The sequence below is a fragment of the Epinephelus lanceolatus genome, chromosome 20 (assembly GCF_041903045.1).
Source record: "Epinephelus lanceolatus isolate andai-2023 chromosome 20, ASM4190304v1, whole genome shotgun sequence".
Lineage (NCBI taxonomy): Eukaryota > Metazoa > Chordata > Actinopteri > Perciformes > Serranidae > Epinephelus > Epinephelus lanceolatus.
Window position 1 is genome coordinate 22898630 of NC_135753.1, and position 22837 is coordinate 22921466.

The window sequence follows — 22837 nt, forward strand, 5'->3', positions numbered from 1 at the left end:
GTCCGAACAATTATGTGACCACAGAACACTTTGTTATGGTACATGTATGTCAACATTTCTGTAGAGCATTGTTCCCCATTACGTCTATTAGCATATGCAGAATAACAAATAAATGTGTATATAACTCAAGTGTTTGTGTGTCTGGTGTTCTCGACTCTACAAACGAGCTGTTTAAATAGGTCAATCTGCATTTCCTGGATGCATTCAGTGATACAGATATGAGTTTAAAGGAATACAGATATTGCATTTGCAGCAAGAAGGTATGCAAAGTTGTTTTTCATATCCAAAAGTGCAGACAACTCAGCAACTGGCAGGACCGGCTGATAAATCATTTATCACTGTAGAGAAATGGATTCCATTCCATTAGATGCATTAATTGATCTCTATATTTTGCTTTTGTGCTGCTGCCAAACAGTGATACTGAACATGAACAGCCATGCAGGCGTCCTAAACCTTAAAACAAGAAGCTCAAAGAAAGGATCAATGTTGTGCATCATACTGATGTGTTGGCCTATTCTCACTCTAATTATTGTATCACATGGGGCTAGAATGACGGTATCTGTTACATCCATTGTGCCACACAGGATTATAATTACAGTATCTGTTACAAAACAAGTGTAAATACATAATAGGATGTTTGCCTTCTTTTATTCCAGTATCCCAAACTTGTCTCTGGTGTAGCTGTAAACTGTTACCATCCCCCCATGTAATGAAAACAATGCCTGAAAGGTGCCATCTGAAATGTCCTGACTTTCTTTTTTATGTGTGGATGTCTTATATCTTTAAGAGTTTTTAAGACTACACACCAGGGACATTTTTAATTTGGATTCCTTTATATTCACACTGGTAAACATTCCTAATGTGCAATATATTACCTCTTACTGTGCAATAATATTTACTTATTTCTATATATCTTCAGTGATAATACGACACAGCATGTGTGTATTACAATTATTCTGTGGAACTACCAATTATATATATACAGTATAAGTGAGAGGTGTATGTTACAGTGTTTATAGATTTTATATTATTTCATTTTAAATCCCTGTATGTCTTTCAATCACTTTCTATTTTTTTCTCTAGGGTCTGACTCCTGAGCTATTGTAATGTATGAATTCTCCTGATTTCGGGATCAATTCAATTAAATTTTATGCATAAAGCCCAATATTACAAATCACAATTTGCCTCAGAGGGAAAAACCCCCAAAAAACTTTTAATGGGGAAAAAATGGCAGAAACTTCAGGAGAAGCAACTGAGGAGGGATCCCTCTTCCAGGACAGACGGACGTGCAATAAATGTTGTGTGTACAGAACACATCAACATTATAAATGTACGCTGATCCATATGACAAAATCGTACATTAATAGAGACCGAGACAGAGAGATGCACGGCAAACTGTTATGACAATAGCTAAACAACATTTATTTTAGTTATAATTTAATAGAATATTTGGTACTATATATATAATATATGATAGTATATGTATGTGACAATCGTTATTATATGTGTATCATTATAGTAGAAGTATGACTAATAATAATAGCAGTAGCAGTAGCAATCAGGTAGACCACGATCCAGGCGTAGTCACAAAGTGAAGTCTTATCTCGAGTATAATGAGTACAGACACCTTGTCAATAACAAATTAAAAATAGTTTTAGAACATGAGCTAGCTGCATTCTGTTGCAGTGCAACCCTAAGCCATAAAATGTGTCATTTGGGTTGCATTTTGGCAAGTGGCATAGTAGGGTTAATCTCATTTTGTGGACTACTGGCTCTCTGAAAAATAAGACTTTATCCCCTAACTTTTTCACTGTAATGCAGCCCAACACATTAACAAAACTTGAAAAAAATGCCATAAAGTTGTGAGTCATTGCTCTGGCATTGACAAATAAAAAAGCCCTGTTTTTCTGAGTATTTTTTTCTGTTTTTCAGAGTAATTTATTTATTTTTCTGTTTTTTGGTGTACTTTTTTCTGTTTTTCTGAGTAATATTTTCTGTTTTTCTGAGTAATTTTTTCACAGTTTTTCGTGGTATTTTTTCTGTTTTTTTTTTTTTTGTGGTAATTTTTTTCTGTTTTTCGTGGTAATTTTTTTTCCTGAACGAGGGGACGAGATACTTCAAAATCTCACGAGAAGCTCCCACCTGGCACCTGCAAGTGACCGGTGCCTGCTTAAGGTCGACAAACTAATGATAACACCATCTATATGACTTAAAGACAAGAGTATCTCCCAGTGTCTCAAACCCAAAACAAAGTAAAACTGGATTAAACTAAACAAGCGGGTCATGTTTGCTTCCATTATATCGAGCTCTCAAGAAAGGAATGAAAGCATCTGTTGTTCTGTTGCTCTCTTAACTCAGAAAAAAATACTCAGCAAAACAGAAAAAATTACCCCGAAAAACACAAAAAAAAAATACCACAAAAAAACAGAAACATTACCGCGAAAAACAGAAAAAAAAACTACCATGAAAAATAGAAAAGAATTACCACGAAAAACAGAAAAAATTACTCTGAAAAACAGAAAAAAATACTCAATAAAACAGATTTTTTTTTTTTGTCAAGTGGATGCAATATGCTTCTGTACTCTTGGGTTAATTTTTTTTATTTAATTTAATTTTATTTTCAGTTATTTTAATTTAATTTATTTTAATTCAATTTATTTTATTTCATTTTTAGTTATTTTTTATTCATTTATTTAAGTCACTAATATATGGGTGATTTGAATAAAAGCTATATTTGTAGTTACTCCTCCTGGACACCAGAGGGCGCTGCGAGCTCTCAAATGACGTCAAATCAGCACAAAAGAGCGCGCGCGGAAATCAAACAACTTCCTCAGTAGAAGCAGCAGAAATGTCTCCAGAGGAGGACCCGATACTGAAAACTGAAAACATGGAGCCTGAAGTTAACAACAGAAGCGCCACGACTGCGATTAATGTAGATGAGAGTGTCAGTTTCTCCCGTGTGAGCTCCGTCGCTACAGGCTGGATGCTGGACTTTATGTTCGTCAGTTTGTGTCGACGGTTCAAGGAGGGAAAGTTTGATGAGTTCAGTAAAACGGTCTCGGCTCTCGAGGGTGAGTTGTTTAAAGCTAACTAACATTGACTTAGTTAGCTAACTGCTGTACTTCTGTCTAGGCAGCTTTTCTTCAGAGTCCGGAGATATCTTGGGAAGAGGTAAAAGTTTTTAAAGTTCGTTAACTCAAATTAGCTTGTGCTCAAAGGATAAACAACCTCATACGTCATGAGATGTGGCGGTTGGCTAGCTTAACCTGACAACATAAACATTTTAAATGGGTCTCTTTGTACTTCCTGTTTGAATGTTTGTTGATGCAGCAGATAAAAAGCAAATAAACAGGGACCAAAGCTGTTGCCGTAGTCGTGGAAGACGTACTCACATTTACTTGTTAGCAATACTACAGTGTAAAAATACCCTGTTACAATAAAAGTACTGCATTCAAAAGTGTATTTAAGTAAAAGTACAGCATTATCAAAATTATACCTAAAGCGCCAAACGTAAAGAAACTCCCTTTGCAGAATAATCCATTTCAGAATAGTGTGTATAATTGGATAATAATTATTGATGTATTCATTATCACTTTAATGTTGTAACACATAAATGGCAAGCTCATTGTAATTACTTCAAATACCTTGTTGCTGGTTAAATTAACATTAAAAACAGCAGCCCCAGTTGATCTATGTGTAGTCTTGATAAGATGAGTCTGCACAGAAGCTAGTCACTAAAGCTTTGAAATTAAAGTAGTGGAGTAAAAAGTATGATATTTGAAAATAAAAACATGAATGCCTTTACTGTCATTGCACGCTCACATACAACGAAATTCGCTGTCTCCCAGAAAAGGAAAAAACTGTTCCACTCACTCTGGCCAAACACACACTCACATACCCACACATTAAGATAGGATAAGGCTAAAATATGATAACTAAACAGAGTACAGTCCTATTTATGTGAGCTCTCAACCACTGTGTCTGCAGGTGCCGCCATCTTGCCATCCATCAAATATGAAATGTAGAGTAGAAAAATAAAGTAGAAATACTCATGTGAAATACAGTTACCTCAAAATTGTCCTTACCTACGTACTTGTGCAAAGGTACTTACATTCCACCAATGAAAATATGTAGAAATAAAATTGTAAGGGAACAGTGGTGCTGAGGGGGCAAGGCAAGATTAAATTAATGCAACAACTAAATGCTTTATATGGGATAGCCTAGTTGCTAGCCTCCATTGTAAAACCGAGCCAAGTAGCCAAAACAGCCTGAAGTAAATGTTTATTTCCTCCAGCTACAACAACATTACTCTATTAATTACTTAAAATACATAATGAACAGGTCACCCAGCTGCAGTGGAATTTGCCATATCAATAATGAGGAAAAGAAACCGTTCATTTGTTACATCAGTGCTGCTACAGACACCTTCCTCATATCTTTATAGAGTCTTTGAAGACTTAGTGGCTAACACTCTTTTGTGAATTTGTTTATCTTTGCTTTTTTAGCCCTTTGTCAGAGTTCATCTCTGAAAGGAAACCTCCACAATGAGAAAACACTCATATGTGCCTTCCTGGCAAGAGTCATGCATGGAAAGGAACTGGGTAAGTTGTCACAGTCTACTGAGACATCTGTGTACACATACTGTGTGGGTTCTTCAGAGTGGAAGTTAGGACTGCAGGGAGGTCAGTACATTCCTATGGAAACTACAATGACTTGACGCAGTTTCTCAGCAGCAACACCTTATTATTATAAAGCCATTTGTTATATTTGTCATTACCACAAAAAACATATATGTAATACATACAAACATTTAAAACCACTCTGTAAATTTTGTACAGAAATCATTTATATGAGCAATCACTGTTCATCAGTTCCTTTTTCATAATCTTTCTTACTCTTGTGTGAGACACTTAACTGGCCGCCGCTCAAAGACTCCATCTTAGACAACCCCCTGAAGTACTGATTTGGGATCTGTTTACAGTTTATGCTTGAGGATGTTTACCACTCAAAACTGATCCCAGCTGACAGTAAAGCTCACGTAAAAATGCAAAGATATTAGAAACATGGAGCCAATGATTTGATGACAAAGTTTGCTACAACACCAGAAAAGTAACTCAAAACTCAAACTCATGATTTTAAAATGAATCCTCTGCTTTGTGACTCTGCATACTCACAAAAGTACAAATGTAAACACACTCAAAAACACTTTAATGGTGTATTTTTTTCCACGTAATACACTGTTTTCCCCCAGATATCCTGTTTGAGGAAGATGACCATGTGATGCCTCTGATGTCCGCTGCCAAAGTATGGTCAAGCCTACAGCACACTGTGGCAGATGAAAATGTGTTCAAAAACATCACCATTCTTTTGCTTGTCCAGGTAATCGCACAAGTTGCTTGGAGGTGTATGTACGCAGAATCGACGGAGAGATGGCTTTAAATGTGTCCTGGTGTGATTGAAGGATTTAAAAGTAATTCTGGACAAAGTTACAGTCTACTAGTTCAAGAATAAGCGATGCTAAAGTCCTGATGATGCTTAGTCCTAATTGCAATTAAGTGTCTGATGCATTTGCCCTGTTCCAGTCTGTGGCTGTGTGCTTGGAGAAAGGCCAAAGATCGTCTGCTTCCTCTGTCCTCAAGTGGCTTGACAAGAACCATGAATTCCCACAGGTCTGTTTGTCCCAAACTGTCTCTTTTCTTTTCAAAAGCACAGAGTTAATACAGGAATATATGGTGGCCAAGACTGATTGATATTTATTCTTAACCTTTGACTTTTTTCAACAGAACTTGAGAGTTAAGCTGTCGACAGTAGTGGCACAGAGGGACACTTACCACCCGTTCCTCATGAGCTTCAGCTTCAGCCGTTTGCTGGAAACGATACAGTCTTACTTGGATGCCTACTTGGAGAAGAATCCCTGTGACTACCTTCTCAAGGTACTAAAGCTGAGAGATCGCAATTTGTAGGTCATACAGTACAATCATACAGGGCTGGTACCTGCGGTTATTCCACACTAAACTCATCTTCATTGGTCGACTACAAACATGACGTATCATCTGAAACATGGAAGTAGCGACATGCCCATTAGCCCACAGCGTCATTAACAGGCGGCTCGCTCAGTGTGTGACGTGCACTTGTAGATAAAATATAGGCCTATATTAATGAAGGTTCATTAGTACGGTTTTGTGTTTCTCTGTAATGTAGCACAGTGTTAACAATGTTACTGATACTATTCTTTCTCACACCTTCAACTCAAACCATTGTGTTGCCCCGCCCAAAATATATCATTTAATAATTAAATTAATATCGTAAACATCCGGGCAACTAGTCGACTAATGGCCCTAAATGACGACTATTGGTCGACTAGGAAAACTCTTAGTCAGGAGCAGCCTTTCAACATTCAGACACTGCTGGTTAAGCACAGGGGTCACAACAGCCGAAAGGCAAAGCACAAATCCAAAGCCCAGATCAGACCAAAGAATTGCCGCGAAATGAAACCATTTTTGAATGTTGGAAGGAAAAGTTTTGGCAGTCTCAGCTCGACTCAAGCCCAGTGGTTGTGTCGCCTACAACTCTGCTTGTCAAGTCCCCAGCAGCTAGTTTTACAGCACAGCCGATCAGCTTGTCAAGTCAGTTACAAACTGTCAGCAGACAGCGTGTTTGCATGCTGTGTCAGTCTCTGACAACAGACGTCTGTCCCTGCTGAGTCCAGCTCATTTACATCTCGGGGGCTGTTGACATGTCGGTGTCTCACAGTGGGTCGCTGCTGCTGGGTGTATGTGTGCAGGTCATACACGCATACTCAAAAAGACAGCCATTACTTGTACTCAAAATGATCGAGATAATACACAGTGTCATGTAGTTGGATTGGTGAAGTTGCAGGTTTTCAGAACGTTGCAGACCGGCACATAGCAAGTAGCTGCAAGTTTCAACTCTTAAGACTCTTACTTGAAGTTTCTGTCAGTGTAGGATTTATTCAGTCTGGTAATGATGAGAGTAAACATTTATGTACAGCTGGCCCTGCATGACTAGCGCCAAGGTAAAACAAAGGATCAACTCTGTAAAGCTGAAAGGTAAAGGAATAAGAATAGCTGTGCAATAAATCATTCTGTCTTAGTGCGAGACATCAACACTGAAGAGGTTCAGTCCCCTCCTAGCTCATGGAGGAATAATATAGTTGGCGTGTTTACTTAATCTTAACTCAGAACATCTGCCCGTTGATCCAAACAAGTGAAACAAGGTTGTTGCTGATGAGCTGTTTGTGAGAAGGAGATGATCTTCAGTTACACACGATGTACTCGGCTGATACATCAGGTGTCCAATGATTCGCTCCAGCTAACAGCAAGGTTTAACAAACAGCAGTCAATACATTTTCTTGATCTTGTGTGTGGACCTGCTCGGCTTTGCTCTCGCCCCTCCTGAGTAATGGCGCTTTGACCAACCGAAGGTGCTGATGTGACATTATCAGTCATAGTTAATTGACAATTTGTCATCAGAATTAGTTGGAAGGGCAAACTGCTACATACGGCGGAGTCCTCCTCAGCGTCCAACAGACCCGCTTATTCATGAAGGTTTTAAGAGTGATTTACATAGAGGTTGGCGTCCAAGGTTAAAGTTAGAAGGGTGTTTTAATGACAGGCCTCATTAGTTTTGCTTTCACATTATAGCAATACTTAGGCCTGAAAGTTAATTGTTTTGGAAGAGTATGAAAAGGTAATATTTGGGAAGGTAATTTATGTCTGTCTGTCTGCCTCTTCATTTATCAGGAAGCCACAAAGGTGGTGCAGTCGTCACAGAACACTGACGGCTTGGAGGACATGGTGACGCAGGAGGAGAGCGCTCTGTCAGAGGAAGAAAACAAATCAGCGGTGGAGAGAAAGTATGAAATAACCTTTAACTCCTCCAGTTCAGTTGGGTGTATTGGAATTTACTCCAAATCCTTTTCTATTTTGTACTGAACAATACACTGTACTGTTTACGTCCTTACAGGAAAAAGAAGAGCACTGTGCAGTTGAGGTTAGTAATGTCTTTTCAATAAGAAATATATTGTTTTGGCTTTTGCTGTCAGTTTGGGTAAAGGTAGACATTCAGCAAGCTGTGGAGCAACAAATAATTTGTCGCTGTATTACACTTCCACAGGACAAAACGGAAACTACTGTCAACTAAAATTACAGATGTATGGCAAACTGATTGCTGCAAGACACCCATTGTCTCTGTCAAAAGACTCGCCATGCACGGTAAGTTGTATTTTTTCTCTGGCTTTGATTTTTCTGCTAAAAACTAAATGTATATTGCTTTAATCTAATGTAAGAGTAGTTTTCTGTAAAATGTAGAAATACCTTCACCACCACATTATATATTTCATACACATTTCTGAGCATGAATAAAGGCTAAAGAGAATGTTAAACCTCTCGCCACCAGAGGTGTCTCAGATGACAGCTGTGAAGTCAGAGGACACCTCAACGATCCAGAAAACAAGGAAACTACCTCAGGTAATTTGAACCACGCAGCTCAGTCACTGTCTACTTATTAAAGATACAGTGGGTAACTTTTATATATATCCACTGTAGTGTATGTAGTCAAACTCCTCCTCCTCGTAGTGCTTCTAATGGTGTTTGCAAGAAATCAACACAGCTGAAGGAAAACAACCAAACGGAGCCGAGGAGTCTCTAAGCTTTGTTTATAATAGTGCAAGAGACTGTGGCGTGTTCCAACAGCATAGATGTAGCACCCCTGTTCATGCTCAATGTGTCGTTTGTTGCATTGTGCTTTGAAACGCCAGGCGTCGTACAAACAAAATATTCTGTAGATAAGCACAAAGTACACACGGAACGATGTGCTAGAAAACTGGGCTGCCTGGCAACAGCAGTAAACACCAACGTATCCCTAAACATTTCATTTGTGTACTGTAATTATGTCTTGTTTATCTCCAAGTCAAAATAATTTATCACTTTGTGTCCCTGGGGTCACCACTCGAGGTATTTCATGTTCTTCTTCTTTTTCATGTCCAATAATTTAAGGCCATTTGTCCCTGAGTGTGGTCTATGACTGAAGAGGTGTGGAGATTTCTGTTTGCCTATTGAACTCCTTGGTTGAAATAAATAGCGCAGTTGTTGCCTAGTTATAAATAGTCAGAGGTGAGCGACCAAACACTACAACAAATTTGGAGCCCTTGCACAGGAAAGGGGTGTTGCTTCATTTTCTGGCGTGCAAACCTCATACAGAGGACACTGCGGCAATAAGTAAGTTTGCTCCAGCCAGTGGGCAATTCTTCCTTATGGCTCAACTTTTTTCAACATGTCAGCCTGGTAACAAACGTTCTCATTTTACAGCTAAACAGTACACTGAAATATGTCTCTGAAAACATTTTAGAGGAGAAATAGGCACTACAGCAACAGTCTTGTTTCATATTTGATCAACACTGTCTGGTTTGACGGTTTGACCACAATTCATGGAGTGATTGACAGCTGCATTAGAGACTCCTCAGCTCTGATTGGTTATTGTCTTTAACTTGTGTTGGATTCTTGGAAATGCCCTTAGAAGCACTACGAGGAGGAGGAACATGATTTTGGTCACAGATCATCTGTCTCATGTTGGGTTGCAATGTAGATTTTCACGGTACGATAACTGTCTCAGAAATGATCACGGTTTCACGGTATTACAGAATTTATCTTATTATCAGTCATTCTGACTGATAATAAGATAAATTCTGTTCTGTGGACCCTTAAAGGAATGCAAATATGAGGTTTATTTTTGGTTGAACTAACGAAACTTAAAACCATTTTGTTAATGGAAGTATGTGTAAAAGTCTCCTTTTGAAAATAAGTAAAATGAAGGGGAGATTCTTTGTCCAGCTGCATTTTTCCCCAATATCCTAGATCAGCAAATGTACACAGTATGATAACCATCAACTCTGATATCACGGTTTACCTTAAAACCAGTGTATCGCTGCAACCCTTGTGTCATGTACAACTGTGTGGATTTTGTGACAGTTTCAGCAAAACATTACCAACTGCAGCTTTAATCCCAAATCATGTGAATATATGCATCATCACTCAAATACTACCTTCTGTCTAGGTTCCCAAAATATAAATTCCTTATGTTTAACTATGTTTAGAAATGGACCCCCCAGCTGGACAAATACCTCAAGGATGGAGTTAAACGTCACGGCCAGGGGAAGTGGTCTCGCATTTTAAAGGATTATGACTTTGAAGGACGCACTGGCACCATGCTCAAAGACCGCTGGAGAGTTCTGATGAGGGCAGATAAAGTAGGCTGAAGAAGGGAAGAGCGACCCTTTTGATTTGTACAGTGTAGCACTTTACCTGTAAATATTAATAATGAATTAATGTTATCAGCTGTTGGCTAATTGCCGAAGATTTCCTTTGTGATTTTGGTTTGTTGCTTGTTGTTTTTATTATATGATGCTTCTGATAGTTTGCAAAGTTTGTAAGTGTGCATGTTTGACTTGTGCATTGTAGCAGTTACCTGTCAATGAAACCTGGTACTGGTTACCTTGGTCAGTTAACACCTTTCAGCCCACTGTCCAAACTGGTCCGTCATATTGTAGCTGTGTTGTGTTCTGCTCTAATTGCACTAAAGAAATATCACCACCAGAGGGCGCTCAACACAGACCAATGATCGGGGCTGTTTTGTTTGTATGATGAGGAATCATGTTTTTGTACCCTTAAAAAGAATCAGCTCACATTTTTAGAATTTTAAGTTAAACATTTTTACAGAAAAATGTTAAAAAACAAACACAACAGTGGTGTATTACAATAAAAATATGCAAAATCAACATTGATAGGTGCTGAATGTGTTCTAAAAAACAGGTGAAATACTGTACAAGATACATCAGTGTGGTGCAAACTTATAGAGAACAATGTGCATGGTGATTTCATGCTGTATATCAGTGTGTAGCTTATATATATATTAGAGACGTAATTGCACTGCACCACCATCAAGTCTCTGCTTTGTGTTGAAAGCCTGCAGTGTTGTGGCATCTGGTCCGAGCACAGTATTTCAGTCTGACCGATGAGGGCAGCTTTGAAATGTTATTGTGGACACAGAATGTTCTGTGGGTGCTTTGTTTGGATCAGATGAAGATGAAGCTGTGTTGTGGCGGACAGTCGCACTGCTGGGTTTTCTGGATCTTCTTCCACGTCCCGCTGCACTGATGGTTCCCCACCGCCTGCCAGTGGAGCAGAGTTTCTCTGCAACACAGTCACAGCCCCCAGTGTTTATGGTTCTCACATCGCCACATGCATAGTTTTATACATTAATCTGTGCAGCACAATAGTTCAGATTATTTGATTATAAATGTTAAAGGGAAACTTAAGTATTTTTAAACCTGGACCATATTTTCTTATGTTTTTGTGTCTGAGTGACTGATGAAGGCAAAACATTTTAAAACTGGCCACTGCAACTGAGAAACCAGACTTTACAGAGACATAAAACATTCTTCCATACCCTGCACTTATCCGGTCTGTGTGTGACTAAAGCAGCATTTATACTTCTGTGTCGAATCGATGGTGTACCTACGCCGTAGCCTGACATGCACCTCCTCAGATATGTAACTACACATTGCGGTGACACAGACCTCCTGTCTGTTTCTGTAAGCTGACACCATTTCCCTCAGTGGAAACAAAGCTTTTATTTACTTTGATTTCACAGATAAACAATAAATTGTGAAGACTATAAAGCCTCCACAAAAATAGCATTTTAAGTCTTGTGTGTGATTTATCCTGGCTTCATAAGAGCAGAGGTAATCTCCGCACGTAGCTAGGCTAATTTATACAATGTAAAATGCCATAGGCTTGTGCTAATAATGATAGCATGTTGTATTTGTGGGGAAAATGTGTCCAGCGAAAGACAAGTGTTTTGTCTGTGAATGCTGCGAGGTATAGTAAACCAACTTATTTGAAATTGTCTCTATTAAGCCATGGTTAATGTGTGTTTTGATTTAACGTAACTTTACAGCACTGCACAGAAACCCCGCCGCTGACGAGTGTTTTGGAGGTGTAACCGTGGAGTGACACAAACACACCACAGCACAAGTATAAATTCTCACGATGGCGTAGGCTCTGCATAGAGAAAGTAGAAATCCTGCTTATATCTCCTTCCAGAGGTCTCTTCTTAAACCTTGCTGATGTTTCTACAGTGTAGAAATTAGCTAAATATTCAGCCATGGTGTTAAACATGTTTTAGAAACTAAGCTACACTTTATGTACTCCCAAAACAACGCACACTCTTCCTGGCACTCCTCTTTCTAACTGTCACTGATGTTTCTGCTGTTGTTTTTCCTGCAACAACTCCTGTGAGATTTCAAAACGAGACTTTTTGCAGAGCAAGACATGGTCATAGTAACAAATAGACAAATTTTTATCAAACTGATCTATTTTTTTTTAGAAAGGTGTTTTAGACCCAATGTTTGCATGTATTAGAGTTTTGTTTAGTCCCACCTCTAACTCATTAATACAATTTGGCTGCAGGTGATTTTGATATAAAATTATGATGTTATATTAATTGAGACATGTGTCTCATACCTTTGTAGTATGGACTTTGCATTACAGTTATTTCACTATGTACTTTTTTCTATGTGTTTTCTACGTAGTTTATTGAGTTGTTGATTGTCAATTGTTTCACCACCCTTAGTGGTTGGTTGTAAACCACACCTGCCATCATAGAACTTGTCAGCCTATTGCTGAGCATCATGTGTAAATATAGGCATGGTTTCAAACTTTCAAACATTCTGATCTAACGAAGATCTCAGAAAGATCGAAACACTGTCTTCATTAAACTTGTGTGGCGTGGAGTAAGTGTGCAGGCAATACTTTTATTCCACATTAACAAACTGACTCATGGTGGTGGCACGATGGTGCTGTGGTTAGCATTGTCACCTCAAAGCAAAATTGTTCCTGGTTTGAACCCTGGGGTAGAAGGTTTGATCCCCAGGCTGAGGGAGCTTAAGTGTCGGTTTTCTCTGGGTACTCCGGCTTCCTCCCACAGTCCAAAGACATAGAGGTTAATTGGTGACTCTAAATTGTCCGTAGATTTGAATGGTTGTCTGTCTCTATGTGTCAGCCCTGTGATAGTCTGGCGACCTGTCCAGGGTGAACCCGCCTCTTACGGAAAGAGTTTAATTTCTCTGTGGGGGTTTTTCCGTAATGTTTTCAGACACCTCTGACAACAATCTGTCGGTGACAAAAACAAGAACCTTAAATGGACGTAAATTGACGGTACACAGTTGCCTGTAAGGATTACATTGCAGCCTGTTTGCTGCTGCAGCTGCAATGGTGTCATCACAGGACCAATTTCAATTTCCCATCAGTCACTTAGACACAAAAACATGGGTAAATAGGGTTGAAAAATACCCAAGTTTTTGTTTGAATAGATTAAAGACTGATAAAATGACATAATAAGAAAAAAAAGTACTTCAGGTTTGTGTGAACCTGAGAGACCACACATACAAAGGTCCATACTTGTCTGATTCCTGACCATCTCCTTGGCAGCTGCCACTGTTGTTTCGCATGGCAGGAGGTTCACACGCCACACACACTTTAAAGCCCTCTGTAATGTAGCGCATCCAGTGTGTGTGTGGCCGGTTCTGCACTGTACAGTGGGGCGTCCGGGACTCCAGTGTGAATTCCACACAGAACCTGAGGGGAGTGGGAGCAGGGTCACGAGGGTCACAGTCACTCCTGGGATATTGGAGCCAGTGAATCAAGATATAGGACTACAGTAAATGTACACAATAGGAGGGCATCATCTTGGGACTGCGATAATTTGCTTCACCAGTCTGCAGTTTGGACACGCCCCTTATAAAATAATAATTCAGCCAATGAGTACCCAGTAAGCTGCACACAATAACTCACCTGCTGTCATCTAGACCTTTTGTGCATGTGCTTTTCATGTGACAGTCCTTATTAAAGTCTGAGTATTACATTTCAAAGGACTGTGGCCAGTCTCTCAGCATTTGCTATATTTAAAGCTTTGTAGACAGACCTCCAGGTGAGCAAACACCTACTGGTGGCTCACGCACACTGTGGAAAAGTTATCTTTTTTTTTCCCCAAGTGGTTTGGGTTACACAGCATAATGCAAAAATGAGGTTAACCCCTGGCTGCATTCATGAACTTTTCAACTCTTGAATTTAAAGATACCTGAGGTCGTGTGCAGTTTCAGAATACTTAGGGAGCGTGGTGTGAAACCTACCCAGGCTGCAGGGGGTTTCCATAGTTGTCATGTTTGGGCCTTCCCTTGCCAAACTCCATGCTGGTGATGAAGGCAGGACCTGATCATAAACAATATTCTTTTAGTATTTTCAAGGTGCTAAAAGGAAGAGCAAGAGAATAGTTGTGTATCTGTATACCTGAGTTGAGTCCACAGTGTCGGCCCTGGTGGTCTCTGTACTCCCTGCAGCCGCTCCGTTGCTCCAGGCTGGGGCAGGGCTCTCCGCTGTGACTGGGCTGCTGCTCTACGTGACGGACACGGACTCGCACTGAAGGCTGACAGGGCTTGGCACAGCCGCTCCAAAAGCTCCAGTCGCTCACAGCGCAGTCCTGAGCTGGATGTTGGCACCCATATTGGAGAAAGATTGTTACAGGATATCCTCTGTGGTAGCAAACAATCAAACAGCTTTGAAACTCACCGATGTTGAACCTAACTCTGATTCCTGGAGTTCTCAGTGTGTGCAGAGGTGACACTCACAGTAAAACCTTGCAGCCTTCTTGCAGACTGTATAATTACAAGTTTCTTGTGAAACGGTGTCATGGAGCTAAATATCCAGGAAATAACTTAAGATCAATGAAGCATTGATTGTGACTTGTAGAATTAGTGTTTCCTGCTCTACTACAAGTGGTTTGAGAGCATGCCAAGTTAGCAGCCCATTCAATCTCCAAGTCCTGTGATTTCTCTTTTCAGTCACTGTCTGTGCTCGATGATCAAGCTTTGATTCGCTAAGCATGCAGATTTAGTCACGACCGACCTATAACACACGTTAGGTACGCTCGGCTTGTTTGACTGGAACTGTAATTGCTACATCTGATTGACAGAATCGCATTCTTCAAATATTTGTGCTAATTCCATTATGTGGGCCAGTCCACTGAAATGAGGTTAGACCCAGAGCCGAACTGACCTGTGATGCAGCAGCCATGTCGCATGCTGCACAAGACAAATAAGGGCTGAGATCGTTTTTAGAAGTTAGAAGGTGATAAATGTGCACGGACGATTTCACATGCCTTGGGTGGATTTGGAGCACATCCACCCCAAACTTTATCATCGCAGATACACTTCGTGATAAGCAACCCTGATACTGAAAATAATCTTTCTTCCTCAGCTATCTTTATCGTCTGTCCGATAATCTATCTTCAGCAGGAGTTCAGGTTATCTCATGCGACAGGTTATCTCCCGCTGGGATCGTATAGTCAAGGTGTGTGCACAAAAACAAACAGTACTTGCGACGGTTCCTCCGTTCATCCCTCACCTGGGCACTCTTTGAAATAGTCGAAGCAGCAGTCCTTGGTCCTGACGCAACCCTCATCGCAGAAGCATGTCCCGAACACACGGTCCATCCTCCAGTCGGTGGTCAGACAGCTCAAGTCTCTGCCCCGGCAGCATTTCCCTGAACAACCCGCAGACACCAAGTGGTTCTTTCCCAGAGTGGATACCACCAGCAGCAAGCAGGCAAACTCCACAGAGGATCCCATCATGAGGGGTCGGTCCAGACCCTTGAGGTAAAGTCTCTTAGTTTCCCTAGAATACACCACACCACTTTCTGTTTCTTAATATCTGTTCCTCCGTGGTTCTACTCTACGTCCGTCACACTCATGACCGTGAGAGGGAGAGGTTGGAATACCAGCCCAGCCGAGGCTGTGCTCTGCCACAGGAGCCCTTGTGACCTGGAATTCCTGTGTCCGTCTCCTGTGTCCAGCCCCTCTGCTTCCCTCCAGAAACAGGTCTGCAGAGCAACCTACAGTACAGACCAACCCATTCCAGCTCTGATCACACTCCCATGTCTCTCACATTGTGTGTGTGTGTGTGTGTGTGTGTGTGTGTGTGTGTGTGTGTGAGTCCTCTCCCTCAGTGCTGGTGTCTTTCTCCCCGTTCCCAGCTGAGCACCTCCCTCCAGTCGATGACAATGAAGGCAAGGGAGGGCTGAGCTGCCTCCTACTTCTGTTCTCTCTCCCTCTCTAAGCCGCTTTCCCACCTGTTATTGTTGTTTACCCTTTTCCTTTCTTACCCTCTGCCTGCAGATTTACCGTGACCCTGATGCCAGGCTCGCCCAGCCACTTTCTGCCACCGCAGACCTCTGAGTCCCAAAAGAAAGGGAGGAATGTGAGCACTTGGCAGGCCTCCAGACAATTGTGCCAGGGGGCCCGCTGAGCGTTGTAAAGCCACCCTTTGGTTCTCACCTCTCTTTCTTTTTCTCTTTCTCCTTCAGGTTTCTGTGATCTGCCTGATATCCCAACACTTGAGACATCTTTGTGAAACTTTGTACCTTTATTTGATCAGTTAAGTGAGTGATCTGGTGTTTTATTTAGCTGTTGACATTTTGGGGAAACAGGCTTATTTGCTGACTTGCGATAAGTTCAATATCTCTGATATCTGTAGACTGGTCTCATTTCTCAAGTTGGTAAGGTTGTTCTTCCGACTACGATGCAGTCATAAGGTTTTGAGTCGTAATGTGATGAAAACATGGAGGCTATGTACGCTAAGAGCATTTAACGTCACAGTTAAGATTCATGTTGCTATCCAAAATGTGGTGAAACAGTTTGAAGCTTTATATTACAAATGGATTTTCTCCCAGACTTGTTGCTGCACCAACACTTCCCCCAGAACTACTAAACATTGCTTTACCTGACAGATGCCTTTTCTAACTAATCTAGGTAACTCTACATGGTCAGCAACTAACAGTCACAACCTAATACCATATTACAAATTACATGTGAGCAAAACTTGACACACAGTAAGTTCATTACCATCAACCCAACACTTTCGTCTCATATGAGTCTGCACATATGAAGTCAACTCGGGAACTCGTACCAGAATTTTTGCTGACTCTCTGAGTTATTGTTCCAACTTGAGGTGGTGTTCACGTTTTTCTGATTATTCCGACACCACACAAATGCAGGGTAAACATGAAGCTCCTGCCAGGAGCCTGTTAGCTTAGCCTAGCATGAAGGCAGCATGAAGACTTCCCTGGTTCAGTTCAAATTTAAAAAAAAATCTACCCACCAGCACCTCTTGAATTCACTAATTAATAAATTATTTATCATTTGTTTAACCCCTACAACATGTTGTTGGCAATTTCTCAGTGACAAGAATCCAAGGGTTGCAAAAAGATGTCAGATTATATTGAAGTCTATGAGAAAATGTCAGGACTTCTCACTTGATATATTACCTCAGTTAACATTTTCCTGTTGAGTTTACGATTTCAGTGGCTTGTTTTAAGTCAGTCAGTCAGATCCACCCCTCACTCCTCCACAGCTCCACCTCTTCGTCTAAATATGGTCACTTCTGGTGACGGCCAAATTGCCAAAGTCAAGTCTCCAGAATTACAGTCCACAAACCAAAATGTGATGTCAGGATGGTTACGTCCATTTCTTTTATACAGTCTATGGCTAAGCTAAGATAATGTCCTCTAGCTGCAACTACATGCGTATCATTAGCATGTGTATTAGCATGGGAGTGAAAAAGTGAATGAGTGTAATTCCTGAAACATGCTAACAGTGAGTTAGCACACATACAACAGGCATGTTTGTCCAGTTTCAGTTGTGATGCTGCAGGACTGTGAATCACTGAGTTGGAGCTCCAGTGTACATGGCATTATTCACAGACAGGGGTCTTGATTTATAACACTTGACAGATTAATTTAATATACTGTAATTCTGGAGAGGCATGTCTATGAAAGTCTTACCTCATTAGGATGGGGGTTGGCGCTGACAGATGATTGATTAGCACGACTATTAGATTTGCTGCTCAGACGCTCTTAAAGGAGAAAGTATATTTATGATCTAATCAGACTAAAGTGGGGATTTCACTATATAAAAGCTGATAACATCTTAATACTTTGGCCTTTTTTTACTCTTACATTCATGTGGTGCAAGAGACTTTTCAGATGTTCAAAAGGAAGCTTTAATAACAAATGAATCTTGACGCATATGAATGTTAGGGCACGGCTCCAGCAAAAAGCATTTTTCATGTTCTGTTTGCACAAGGAGCCTGAAAGTCTGAGGATGCTGTGAACTCCAGAAGGTCAGCTTTTATTTGAGCGGATCCTCCTCCATCTCATGGGAAACAAACGAGGCCTCTGCAGGGAGCATTAGCAGGGGATGAGGCCTCCTTATTTCTTCTGCTATAGAAGGAGCAGATATTTGTAATAATCTGGATACTTTGCCTCTGCCGTCTTGGAAAACAGCTTGCGGAGAGCGGAGGGGGGTCTGTTTGGGTCCTTTGATTCTTCTTCTCGCCATAAGCAGGTAGGTCAAGCGACAGTAATAGCCTTCATCTTCACCATAATCATCCGCAGCGGCATCACTGAGGAGCATGTGTCTGAGTTGGTGTATATTAACATTTGAGGGGGCTGAACCCACACTGACCTCAGATGTGAAAGTGCTTTGGTCATTTTGATCTACAAATATTACATATGAGAGATAATACTCATCGTAAAGTCTTATTTTACACACATTTGGCAGTGCTGGTTTAACAATGCAGGGGAGGGAGCACCTCTAAATGTCACTAAGTCTAACTCATACTGTATTTTCAGCACTGATTTGATGTGTCCACTGATGCAAGACTTACAGCTGCATCAGTTTGCTATGGCTCCGGCACGTTGGAAGTGCACATCAAAGCATGTGTGTTTTACATCCGACAGGCCCCCAACCCTGGACCTCCTGCCCTCACTGTGCACTTGTCAAAGACGATCAGCCTTCCCACAGTTACACACCCTGCTTGGAGTTTTCTTAGTGTATGCGAGTGTGAGCGCAGAGGAGAGGAGATTAAGCCCATGTTAACGTGTCTCAAGACGGCGAGCTGTGTGTGTTCACAGTCTTCAAACTCACAAGCTGCCATGTCAGAGGCCGAACTCACGGCAATCACACGACCAAGTTTGTCTGACAAATAAAAGAGACAGTGAGATGCACACAGAGATTGGATTTATTTGGGAGTGAAAGCGTGCCACCACTTCTCAGGCTGGGCGTCAAGGAGACGGCAGGGTGAATCCTAGCTCCATCTCGCCTATGTGGGGAATGCAAACTGTGGCTGTCCCCATGGTAACCACTGACCTGGGTTGCTATAGTTTCAAAACCTTTGTTGACAAATGCTAGAAATCTCCTTTTCTTCTCGCCACTCGCTGTAAAGGTATGTTGATGATGTCACCTCTGACCAGGATAACACCCTGTCTTATCAAACAGTATTGTTGCTTTGTGGGGAGTCTTGTAAATACCTCTATATTTAGACATCAAGAGGAAACACTATAGGTGGAAACATTTTTTTATGCAGTGGTTAATTTAAAGATTTTGGGCTATTTCAATTCCATACCATGTTTTTTTTTTGTTCTTTTTTTAATGTTGCTTTTTTGGTTGATTTTTTTTTATGTATTTATTTTTTTATGTTAATTTTTTTTTTTTTTTTTTTTTTTTAAAAACCTCCAAAATACACATTTAGTAATTTAGTTTGGTTTAAATTTCTGTTCTGGTATTTTATGTAAACAAAAAACCAAAACATTTGCATATTAATATCAAACATCGAATGTCAAAAAAAATAATAAAAAAAAAATATTGTCTGCACATAAGTCATTAGAAGTTATTAGAAGTTAAAATAAGAGTATGAAATATAAGTATGTAAATACAAAGCAATAAATTAAAATAAAATGAAATAAAAATAAAATTACATAAAGTTAAATAAACTTCTTCTAATTCAATTAAATAGAAATAAGAAAGGTGCATTAAAATAAAAAATAAAATGCAGTATGCTACAGTGTTTAATACTAGTACTTAAGATATTGAAAATATTAAAAATTAAATATATGTCGTCACTATGCGGAGGCTGTAAGTGTGAAAATTTAATTAAAATGTATACGTACATCAATAGAATAAAAGAAGAATAGAATAAGAGTAAATGAAAGAAATACTATGTACAGTTATGTGCATTGTATGTTGAATAAATATATACATTCAAGAGGTGTTGATGAGAATAAAGTCATATACTGAGAAAGGAATGACTTCCTGTGGCACTCTGTGGTGCATCTTGGGGAACTGAGTCCATCACTGAATGTGCTCCTGTGTTTGACCAGCACATCATGGAGTAGATGGGAGACATTGTCCAAGATGAGACAAATCTTAGACAGCATCCTCCTCCCTGACACTGCCACCAGAGAGTCCAGCTCCACCCTGACGACGTTACTGGTCTTACGACTCAGTTTACTGAGTCTGTTGGCATCTGCTACACTCAACCTGCTGCCCCAGCAAACAGGACAGCACTGTCCACCACAGACTCATAAAACATCCTCATCATTGTTCTGCAGATGTTGAAGGATCTCAGCCTCCTCTGAAAACAGAGGCGACTCTGGCTGTTCTTGTAGACCAGTCCAGTCTATTGTCTGTATTCCTATCTATAGTCTGAAGGTTTTTACAGAGGGGTGTGTTCATATATCATTCATAGCCTGATTTATATGATACTTGATTCGTAAAAACATGGTGAAAATTGATTTTCTTTTTAAGCAGTAAAAAGAGAAACACACTGACTCGCCTTATGGTACATAGTGATACATTATATTCGCTTTTGTTCGCCTTTATAATGTTGGAAGTCCAGTGCATAACCCAAAATGTGATATCAATGCAAAAACATGACCTCAAAAATATTTAACCTTGATCAAATATTTCATTAAAGATTAATAATAATTAGTTTGTTTCCTCCTGATGAGTGCAGTCAGTTTCTGTCCCATGAATGGAGGCCTTTGTTCGCCATCCTCTGAATTTACTGCTCAGCTGTCTCCGACTTCCTCTCTCCACGTGTTCGTCTGTACATTGTGTGTGTGTGTGTGTGTGTGTGTGTGGCTGTAAGGGAGTGTCTGTTTATGTGTGAGTTTCTGTGCTGTGTTTGTGCACTACATTTGTCCATGTAGTGGCATCTGAAAGTCTTTTATCTTACTTTTTATGAATGGCGTACCAGGCTACGACACATACAGTAAGGCTCGTGAGTCATTGTTTAAAGAGTTGAGAAATTGGATGTTTGACTTGGCTTGTGTCATCCGAACAGTCTTCAGGCTGAGGTTGATCTAGGAAACATATAAGTGAGGCTGAACAGGTGAATCCAGGTGAGATTTCCTCAAAAAATTCAGATACTTGTGTATGAATAAAGTACATATTTACATGTATGTGTCGGTGCCTGCTCTCTCCCTGAGGATTACAGCATGACCCTGAGTGAGTCTCTTGCTTTTCACATCGCACTTACATGAGCATCCATTTGATGGACCATCTAGTACATCCCACTAATGATCCTCCATTCATTACAGGTCATTACAGTGTGATCATTTATGGATGATAACAGGCTTCTCCAGGACCGCGGCAGCAGAGAGGACTGATGACACCCTGGCAACGGCTCTGCAGGCTGGCTGGCCTTGGAGCAGCGCCAATGTAATGACAACAAAGACAGTGATATTGATGAAAGTTTTTCTCCTGCCCGCACCTGACATCATCACTGATAGTCGTCCCTTCATCAGTCAGCTATCTTGGCATGCAGTCCCATATGTGTGTAAATCAATGCGGACATTAGACGTAGCGGCAAGCAGATGAGGCGAGATGTGTGGGTGGGGAGTGGGGCTGACCCGGGCCTGTGAGAGAGATGAGACTTCAGGTAGTAGTAATGACTCTGAGAGAGAGGGGCATCTATCACCGTGTAGATTCCATTAATCATGTCATGGGATGTCAGAGAGCAGCGGAGAGGTTAGATGTTGCTCTCCCAAGGGTACAGTGAAAAAATATCAGTAAAGCTATGCATCAAGGACCTGCACTGAAAATCGTTTTATAGAATTCCCCACTTCAACTTGCATGTTGTTAGCAAATGTCAAATCTCACACATACCTGACTTAACAGATAGCTTTGAGGTTAAAAAGCCTCCTCACCTGGCAGCTGCAAAAACGTGTATGCAAACATTCTTAAATGATAAAGATTATCTTTTTTTAACTATCTGAGGTTCCAGACAGAGAGTGCAAGCAAAGAGAGCTCTGTTGCCGTAGATTTGACACAGTTTTTAGCTCTGCTGTGATGGCAAAGACAAAGATATGACCTCTTAGTGCCCCATTTGAACACACAGACACGCAGGTTACTTTGGGACCAGGACCTGTTGACACATGCCACTTGTTTGCTCTATCATTTGTTTTTGAACGCTGTGTGACTATCTGTTAGGATCTTAAACAAGCTTTTTAGAACCCAAACTATGTTCACAACAGAGGAGGAGGCATTAGCTGGTGAGTTATAGTCTTTATATAGCACGGACTTTAATTGGTTGGCTGGAGGGTTTTTATATAAAATTCTTTATAAACAGAAGATATGATGCTGTGGGTATATGAGAGATAACTGCAATGAGCTTTGCAGTCCAGCAACTTTCAAAATTAAAGCTGGGGTAGACAGTATATCTTTGCCTTTATTATGCAAAAATCCCATTTTAAACTTTGAACATATTGTAATTCAATTGGACTGAGATAACTTCTGCACCTCCCTGTAACTCTGTTTTCAGGCTTTAGAAAATCTAGGCTGTGACAGGAGACTTTGGCTAATCACAATCCTATTGGCTGTTCCACAAATGTAGTTGCACATGCATGTCCCTTTGATGTAGGCCTGA

General features: G+C 40.5%; 2 protein-coding genes across 2 annotated transcripts; one reads left to right on the forward strand and one right to left on the reverse strand.

Annotated features, from left to right (window-relative positions):
* Positions 1 to 2822: 2822 nt before the first annotated feature.
* Positions 2823 to 12811, forward strand: terf1 (telomeric repeat binding factor (NIMA-interacting) 1). Its single transcript, XM_033638370.2, has 10 exons — positions 2823 to 3071; positions 4506 to 4601; positions 5252 to 5379; positions 5583 to 5669; positions 5784 to 5933; positions 7764 to 7876; positions 7987 to 8013; positions 8137 to 8234; positions 8419 to 8489; positions 10115 to 12811. The coding sequence occupies exons 1-10, from the start codon at positions 2849 to 2851 to the stop codon at positions 10274 to 10276; spliced, it is 1155 nt and encodes a 384-aa protein (XP_033494261.1). The 5' UTR covers positions 2823 to 2848; the 3' UTR covers positions 10277 to 12811.
* sbspon (somatomedin B and thrombospondin type 1 domain containing) lies at positions 10702 to 16099 on the reverse strand. The gene is made up of 5 exons (XM_033638371.2): positions 15480 to 16099; positions 14367 to 14561; positions 14210 to 14288; positions 13479 to 13655; positions 10702 to 11210 (listed from the first exon to the last, which is right to left on the reverse strand). Exons 1-5 carry the CDS (start codon positions 15703 to 15705, stop codon positions 11093 to 11095), a joined length of 795 nt encoding a protein of 264 aa, XP_033494262.1. The 5' UTR covers positions 15706 to 16099; the 3' UTR covers positions 10702 to 11092.
* Between the last annotated feature and the right edge of the window lie 6738 nt (positions 16100 to 22837).